Source organism: Triplophysa dalaica, chromosome 4, assembly GCF_015846415.1.
Source record: "Triplophysa dalaica isolate WHDGS20190420 chromosome 4, ASM1584641v1, whole genome shotgun sequence".
Classification (NCBI taxonomy): domain Eukaryota; kingdom Metazoa; phylum Chordata; class Actinopteri; order Cypriniformes; family Nemacheilidae; genus Triplophysa; species Triplophysa dalaica.
In genome coordinates this window covers 10,867,981-10,877,625 of record NC_079545.1, presented here as the reverse complement: position 1 = coordinate 10,877,625, position 9,645 = coordinate 10,867,981, and the positions used below count along the sequence as shown (strand labels likewise).

The 9,645-nt window shown below is 36.3% G+C and overlaps 1 protein-coding gene across 1 annotated transcript; it reads left to right on the top strand.

The window, feature by feature from the left end:
* The first annotated feature begins 1,145 nt into the window (after window positions 1–1,145).
* On the top strand, window positions 1,146–3,526 carry LOC130419589 (chemerin-like receptor 1). The gene is made up of 2 exons (XM_056746433.1): window positions 1,146–1,276; window positions 1,606–3,526. The coding sequence occupies exon 2, from the start codon at window positions 1,616–1,618 to the stop codon at window positions 2,582–2,584; it is 969 nt and encodes a 322-aa protein (XP_056602411.1). The 5' UTR covers window positions 1,146–1,276; window positions 1,606–1,615; the 3' UTR covers window positions 2,585–3,526.
* Window positions 3,527–9,645: the final 6,119 nt, after the last annotated feature.

Sequence of the window (9,645 nt, the reverse complement as noted above, 5' to 3'; positions counted from 1 at the left end):
AACATTTATTTCTCAGTTTTGTTCTCTGTTTGTATGTTCGGACGGTCGCACCACCTGACATTTTTGGTCTTTCAAACACCAAAACTCAAAAAATTGAATTTCAATAAAATGAAAAGGGTTTCTTATAAAGGACATATTGTAGATCCATTTGATATATGACATGTATTTATTCAAATTCTTTTTAGGAAAATAATGAATTTGGACACAAAAAATACATGTCACGTCATTGACCCCTTTATATTTTCCCAGCTGCCGGAGACTTTCGTTTTTTTTTTAGAGTGTGTGACAAACGTTAAGCTGTGTATAAAGGCTCCTGGAATGTTCCCACATAATTATATCTTTTGTTCAGCACATAGTTTGCCGTTAAAAACGTGTAAAATCAACATTCAAGTATGTTTGTCAATTTTTCTGGTATAGAGTTTCAGTTATTGCATAATTTAGCATCTGACGTTGTTGCTCAGGCACCTCATTGTATGATATACTTTTTCAACCCTCCTGTTACACTTAAATCTGATAACACTTTTTCCCCACATGGGGCAATTTGACCCCAACAATTTAAACCTCCAGAATATGATTTTTTTTAACACAAGGTTTGTGTAAGGTAATTTATATCTTTGTTGAGTTCATAAATATATCTTTAAATAAACTCACTATGTTTTTCCGTCCCCCACGGCAAGAGAAATATAAAAGTTCTCACAAGAATTTTGTTTTTCCCTCACCCATGGCATGAGAAATTAGGATACCCCTACCCCCATGTCATGTGAAGAATCACTGGTTCTCACAATATAACAGGTATGGTTATGTTAGATTCTTGAATATTATAAAGAAAATATGAAATCATAGGGAATATTATAACATTATAGCATGTAATAATGATCTCAATATCACCTAAAAAACAAATGGGTGTGAAATTTCTTATGTCTTATACAGCTTAATGAGCTTGGGGTCAAATTGACCACAAGGAACACTGATGCTACAAAGTGTGTATAAGGCATTGAAATAAATCACATCATGTTAATGTTGTGTTCACCGAGTTGTCCTCATAAAAATTAGGGAATGGTGTCAAATTAATCCCTAGGATAATAGTGGGTTAACAGCCTCGATTTCTCCTCTGAAACCACACCCAGAGTAGAACTGCTGTATGCATTCCAATGTCTCCCTCATGCAAAGATCTTTTGTGAACAGCAGACCACAGTATCACACTCTGCAGTTTCTCAACGTTCATTCTCTTTTATCAGAGCTCTCTTTTATTGATTCTTTTGTTTCAATGCCAAAGGTAAGAGCTTTTACGCAGAAAATATTCAGAATGCAATTGGATTAAGAAAATGTATTAAATTTTGCAGATGTACTGTGTTCTCTGTAATCTGTACTTTTATTATAATGTTCATGCATGTCATATGCAGTTACATATCTTTTTTTTGCCTTGGGTGGTATCAGGATGAATGTAGTTTGCTATTTACTAGCATGTACAGTTCAGAGTTTGTAAAGGCTCATAGACTGTTCTTTTGTGTGTGTTTTTATCCATTACCGTGTTATGAAAACACTGCACAAATTCCCTGGATCCTCAGTGTTTCAGTGTCTCATTGTGTGTTTGTTTTCCCTCAGGCTGTACAAGATGTCGACCACCCCAGACTATGAAGAATTGTTTTCTGAGCGTAATGAAAATCAAACTGAGAAAGAGCCTTACCAATATCAGATCAGGATGATGTACCTTGTTACATACGGAATCGTCCTTGTCCTGGGTCTGTCCCTCAACTTCATCCTTGTGTTCGTTGGATGGCAGAGGTACAAGAGTTACAAGAAAATTGCCATTTGGGTTTTGGCTTTGGCTGCAACACACTTAATATTCTGTGGAGCTTTAGTGTTTCAATTGCTCTATGCTTATTATGACTTCGAATGGTACTATGGAACTGTGACTTGCAAGCTGTCGTCCTACATCACCTACGGTAGCATGTATTCCACAGCGACCATCCTGAGTCTTTGGAGCTTTAACTCTGCTTTTTCCAAAAGTGCATGCATAAAAAGGTCCAAGAACTGCAACATTTTTCTGATTTTATTCTCTTGGACTTTAGCGGCTGTCCTTGCGATGCCATCGCTGTTTTCCAGAGAGATTCAGCTGGTTCGGTGTGTTGACGATTATGACTTTTATTTTAAAACATCTCCAGGTGCCATTAAAAAGCTGAAGGCTGTCGTTGTGTCGCGACTTCTGTTCGGGCTTGTCATACCTGCTTTTGTAATGTTTGTCAGTTGCTGTGTGGCGACCAAATCCTTTCACAATACATGTGTACCATGTAAGAAGCAGACACAGATTATTTGTGCTGTCAAGGTCGTATACTTTGTGTGCTGGGGCCCGCAAATTTTTTTAACCCTGCTTCAAGCTACGACAAATAATCTATACCCGAATGCATTTAAATATGGACTTCCTACAGCAACGGCACTTGCTACAACACACTGCTTCACGTGTCCTCTCATCTACATTTTAGGAGAATGTAGTGTTAAAATGCACTGGATGACGCATGACCCTGATGGTATTGAAAATACAGCAGATCATAGACTCCATTTGTTAAATAAGAGCAGTGCATAAATACACTGTGGGTGGTTGACAATTATAAAACGGTCAGTTCTGGTCCTTGATGCTGATTGGCTGTGTCGAGTTCTAAGCCGTTATGAATACCCCTATTTGTAACAGCTAACTCCATTACATAGCCTAAATATCACTTTGTTTACATTATTTTATGAAACCTTGCTACGTATATGGAATAACAGTTTTATAAAAGCAATACACTCCACAAAGCATTGTGTTACAGTAAATTTTATAAAAGCAAAGGGCGTCCATATTTAAATGCTTTCGGGCAAATATGGTTTATCCTGTCCTTTGTACACGTGTCCTATGGTGTGACATAAAAAATATTCATATAATTTAAAATATTATAGTGTGTTTTCAAATGTTTTGTTGTCACACCATAGGATAGGTATATTTTTCAACTATCCTTGTAAATAGTTGTAGTAGCTCAAAAAACACGTTATATGACCTTAAATATATTATGCATATTTTTCAATGCTTGAAACACTCATATACAATCAGGTGAAACACACCTGGCTCCTTTGACAAAATGGAAGTTACTTTGAAAAAATGTAAATATATATATGTAATCTGTGTATGTTGTTCTTATTTTATATTAAACATCAATATTTATCCATTATAGACAAAAAATATTTTCTACCTGAGTTGCATTACACAGTTCAGTGAATTAAAATATTTTTTACCTTTTTTATTTTGATGACTTTCAATGTGTGTGTAATTTTAGGTCTGTGTATGATGATGTGCATATTCTTTTATTCAATTTATTTTCAAGATAATGAATCTGAAAGGGTTCCCCTGTCTTGGAAAGAGATCAATCCAACTATGACTTATACATTCCAAAGATCCAATGTTTAGAGTTCAGTTTATGGAAGTATTTCAATGTCTTTGAAACAAAAGAATGTTAGTTTACCACTAATCAAAAATAAATCTGTTGCATTACCAGTGGTTGCATTTTTAGAGTCTGAAATTCAATATGGTTTTAAAGTTAAGCTGTGAATATTTCAAATTGAAACATTTCATAAATTTCACCGTTTAAAAATTCACCTTTTTAATTTTATTAAAAAAATTCAACATGTTTTAAAATACAACCTTTAATATTCAACAGACAATTTTCAGTCCATACTATTTTGGTTAAAAAGTTGCTTCCACAGATTCAGTGGTTCAAATTCGGCTTGGAATTCAAAGTTTCACATCAGGGAATCTCAGGAGAAGCAATACGAGCCGAATCCATAGGTGCATGATCTCTTTCTGCTGCCAGACCGCTTCACCAGCAGGTGGTGCAAGTCGGTTCTGGAGAAGACCACAGCAAGAAATGCAGATTCTTTTTATATGCTGGCAGCACATTCCACTCATATACTCAATTAAGTGAATTTATTTGTTCTCATAGTTCTCTTCTTATGCATCATCAAGAAAACCTTTATTGACACTTGTACTGGCAGCTTAGCTGACCACTCAGCCCTGGAACGGACATGCAGCATGGGGACAGTTCCAGATTTCCTGGAATCAGTGGATAGTCAGTCACACATTTATACATTTTATTTAACTATTTAAATATCCTACCTGGGACCCGTTTCAGAAAGGAGGTTTTGTGAAAACAGAGAGTATATTAATCCCTGAAATGAGGGAAACTCTGGGTTTGCTATTTTAGAATGTGAGGTCAAACCCGAGAAAGCGAGTAACTCAAGCCCGTTTCTAAAAGAGCGGAAACTTGTACTCAGAGTCAGTAACCATAGTAACTTACTTTGTGAACATAACATGGTCGGGAGAAAGTTTTCTTTGACATACACAGTTTCTATAAATCTCCTCCCCGTTTTTACAGTGCAAAGTTGTACGTCATTCATTTATTCATTAATACAGTCATTCATGGCACACATTTTGATCACACAGACCCCAACTAGGTGATTAAAATGCCATTTGTGCTTTAACAGAGGATCCTTTATGTGAAGAGGCTGCATTAATTCATAGGGATGTTCTTTAATTTCAGAAGAGCAATTTAGGTCCTGAGTGGATTTTTTTCCTGTGCATTTTTATTAAAACTGTACCATTTCTCTGTACAGTGAATTAGATCAATCAAAACACATCAATCCATTCTTACATCAACAACATCAGCCATCCTGGCAGTGTATTACATCAGAGCATATTTTTTCCTTTACATTTTCTCACAAATGGAAGTTTTCTATGAAGGATACGAAATGGCTTAAAAAATGTATAAATAGAGTGCATGAATAATTTTCGATAAAGGTAGGCTTTACATGCAGCCATTCCAACCATGTTGCATTTTTGGTGCAGTTGCCATGGTGAATCGTCATATTAGAGCTCCATTTATCATGGTTTGTCGTAGTTGTCGTGCACGCGCTTAACTCAATGTAAGCCTACCCAGAGTTGATAGAACTTATGTTGGGCCCATGTAACCGGAACGCTCCGCACCGCTCTAAGCAGGCCTCGAACCGGGTCGGTCCGGTATGGGAGTTGGGCGCTCTAGCGAGGAGGCTAAAGAACGCAGTCTCTAGCATCTGTCGCTAGAGCGTCCTTGAGGCCGGGAAGTGAGGTTTACATACTGCACAGCACTTCACTAGCTTGACTCCGTTACCCACACTTAAAGATAATCAGGTCAATTTCTATCCCTTCTGAGAGTTCCTAGGTAAAGTCCTGATGATCTTAAACAGCTCTAAAGATTATCTTATCATAATTTCCAGTGGGGTGATGTGTGTTAAGAGTGAATGAACCAGATCTGAAGAACATCGGAGCCAGCCCGATCGCAAATTCTTAAATATTCAACATGTTGAATGATTATGATCGGAAATTCAGATGTGTTGGGGAAACCCTGAGGACAAATGCTCGAGAGCTCTTTTAATTGTCACGTTGAACAAAACAATACCCCATTAGAAAGCCAACTGACAGAGGTAATACAACCGTAGTTATCACCTCAACAAACTAGCATTACAAATGCATTACAAACACTATTATCGCAATTACGAATCAGAAATGTGTAAGTGAATTCATTATGAATAGGCAGATTACTGACAGAAGACATTAATGTTAAATAAATTGGGGCCATATCATTTTTAGATTACCTAAATTTGTTTTGATATTTCCAAGTTCTGTTTTTTTCCTTTTTTACTATACAATAGTGGAATATTTGTCCACATAAATTAATGTAGTATACTATAGTATTTACTAACTGCAGTAAAATTCTTCCTATATTGTTTTTTTTACTTTACTATAGTATACAGTGTTTATCAATTTACTACAAGGGCACTTCAATTTTCAATAGCAAGTACTATAGCACACTACAGTATTTTTTGTCTAAATGTTCGATTTAACAGGACATTTTATTTTATTAAGAATGAGAGCAATTTTCAGATCTGTGACATGATCCACTTCCATGGTAGGAAAAATATATTATTTTTTTTGTTCTGTTCTGGGGACCTTTGACTACCATTGAATTGTTCCTATTATGGCAGTCAATGATGTCACAGAATTGGAAATTGCTAACATTCTTACAAATATCTTTCTAATTTATACAGGTATGACATGAGGGTGAGCAAATGATAACAACATTTTCATTTTTGGGTGAACTATCACTTAAATGTTAAGATTTTTGCATTTAATTGATTTGTTTGCTGTGGTTCTGTGTTCAATTAAAGTTTTATCAAAAACATCAAATATAAGAATTTTTCTCGTAACAAAAAATGCCTAAAAATAAGTATTTTTTGAAAAACATTATACAAAATGCTTAATAATACCGAAACTATTCACAATTGATAATTGGGCTAAAATATAAGGTGATACTAAGTAAAGAGCCATTTTGGAGCCATAAGAGCCGGCTCTTCTATGGGAAGAGAGCCGGACTTCCCATCACTAGTCCCCATGGACTCAGTGGGGTGCGCCATCGATTATTATCACAGACAAAAAAGCACAAACACGAAGCTCTGTCTAATGCACATATTTTTATTATCCTACATATGTGTCACACTGTTTTTTTTTTCAAGTTACTTGGCCGGTCTGGCAAGTAAAATTCTCTGTCACTTGTCCATACAAACATTCACTTGTCTCGGAAAAGCGTTAATGTTGAGCCCTGTCATATCTCTCTCAAGTGGCCAAGACCGCAAGTGGGGGTATTTGGAAACAGCCCAAATACCCCCGGTTGTGGTCTTAGCCACTTGAGAGCGTGTGCACGCGACAAAAAGGAAGAGTGCAAGTGTTTCCAATGTCTTAAAAATGCCAAAGGGCACTGCACACTAAACCCACACTAGCTTAAATACCGCTTCGAAGCAGTATTGAGGCTAAGCGTATCCCATCATGCATCATGTTCTGGATATGAATCATCAGACTTTTTGCCTGGGTCTTGCGAGATGTTGCGGAATGCTTTCCAGTGTGTTATACTACTACTTTATAAGGTTATATCTTTATTTTATCTATGTTTGGCTAACATGTGGTTTTCTTTAGTTTTTTTGGGTACAGCTGCTTTGATACAATACAAATAATGTGCAATAAAAATAAATCTGATTTGACTATATAATTAGATATTACATATCATTTCGTAGTTAAATGTAGTGTAACATATTTTATTGGTGAAAACTCCAGAGTTATGTTTTTTGTAAAACTACTTTTTATCTCATAATTAGAAACACCACATTAATTAACATCATATTTTTGCACTTGCTAAGTGTGTCGCATCGTGTTAGAAATACTACATGTTCACTTGGGATCTTCTCGCCTACTAGAACACTTGGGCCAAAGACAGGAAATACGTCATGAAAGTAGTCAAGTGGTCAATTGCAAAGACCACAAATGGGTTTTTTTGGGCTCAGCCTCGGTCTGATTTTTTAAAATAGTTTCTTTAGAATTGGGCAGATCATCCATGCATGTTCTGTGGTTAAGTTTCCTGTTTTTAGGCTGCCATGAAGCTATACATTTTATTCAAGTGATGACAGTTTATAATAGCCAATCTGTGTGTTTTCCTGCTTAAAGGAGACAACTTTAAAAAATGACTTATATTTTTAATTTGATAATTTGTTATAATGTACAGACTACTGAGGAGTAAGAAATGTCAAGGTCTGTGCCCTAAGGTCTCTATCTGAGTATATTCACAACCTATATTACCACTCTCATAGCAAGAGCTTTAAGTTTCTGCACAAAATTAACCTTAAAAATTAATTAATTAAATTAATTTGTGATTTCATATGTGTGTTAAGATTCAATTTTATTCACAATTGGAGTAATTCTCTGTTCAACTATGTATAAGCACAGTATAACGATTATAAAACTGAACGCAGCACTGTACAACACAATCTGATATTTTATAGTACATGACATAAATAATCAAATACTTCTAGACAATATAGAGGATTTAAAGTAGATATTTATTGAAAGAGATGAATAAACTTTATGTTTTAGCTAAACATTATGTTATTATCTTTATGTGTTATTGTCTTTATCAATTTAGCAGGTTGTCCGTTTTAAACAACAATCAAAAGCTTTAGTCACATTCACAAACATCAGCGTCCGTTCCACGCGACAAATCGATCGAAAATCAGTAAAATATGTGTTAACACTCACATCTGTAAGGTATAAACTTTAAAGTAAAGAAAGAATATTAATAAACCACAATAGCAAAATCGGGCAGTGACGAAAAAAGATATGACCGTTAACGTATCAGACGCGCGCAAATAAATAGAATAGCAGTGTCGTTGCGGTATCGAATTATACTCTGTTTAATACTCTGCTTAAAGCTGTCAGAATTCTACATTCGTCTTGAAATGATAACAGATCTTACTCTGATCATGCAGTTTCCACAACATCATCAATATAAATGACCAGATTCATTAATCAAATGACTAGTGTCCATGTTCTCTGAAGACGAGTACGTCACGTCGCTACAACATTCTCCATTGGATTGATACACGACTTTATTTGAGGACGTGGCTAGGACGTATGCAACATTTTTAAGAAACGTAACGTTGCAAAGGCGTCCTCAGAACGTGTTCACAAAACTTCACGGTGACCAAATGAAGACGAACTGGCGACGTCGTCAGAACTGACTGTGGTAATATGTTCATGCTCCTTTTTTTATATTACAGAGATTTGAAAAGTGGTTTATCCAAACACCTCCGTTCTGAATGGGTAAATATTCATGGTGGGATTTATTAAGTGCATTCCAATGTTCCAAGTTGAGTTTGTTTTAAAGCCTATCTGTTAGGTTTGGATCTATTAAAGGGGTCATTTGACTCGGCTAAAACGAATATTATTGTTTGCTTTAAGAGTAATACAGTGTATACACGATTTATGGTTAAAAACCGCTGTATTGTCCACATACCGTGATATGTTTATATCTCATCTTTGCTCCGCCTCTCTGAAACGCGCAGATATTTTACAAAGCTCATCTCTCTGAAAAGCGAGGTGTGCTTTGAATGGCCAGGTCCCTAGTGCGTACTGATTAGTCGAATTCTGCACGGAAATGTTATCCCCTCTTTCCATATTCGGAACATCAGGCCGCGCCGGCGACGGTACAATGAGATTTATAAGACCGCCCACCTTAACTGCGTTTACATTTTGGCGGTCTTAGTCAAACCACACCACAAAGTGACGTACATGCATTGGGGTGTGGTTACACGAGGCGTTTCAGGCAGGTCAGCATTCGCTTTTTAGATAGAATGCATCTTTTGTTCCGACACTTCAATCTTAGAAATTTTACATGTCTAATACATGCATGTGCAACTTCACACCAAAGACACAGAAAAACACGTATTTCCAACCATATGACCCCTTTATGGTCAGAGCCAGGTTGTGCCAGGTGTGTGACCTCACAGGGCCTCGCGCCCCACCTGAATTTTTCTTTTTTAGTTTCTGACCCTGGTGTACTCGTTCTATGTATGTAACTGCTCACGCAATTTCTTTCTTAAAGAGTAGGTAGCATGAGATCATGAAAATGACATTTCATGCAGTCTGTTATGTTTCCGTGTTTGAAAGTAAGCTGTGTGCCAAGTTGTAAGTCCAAAGGTGAATAAATAACAAAGTTATTTGCTTGTAAAAATGGGAGTCGATACTGATTCACACAA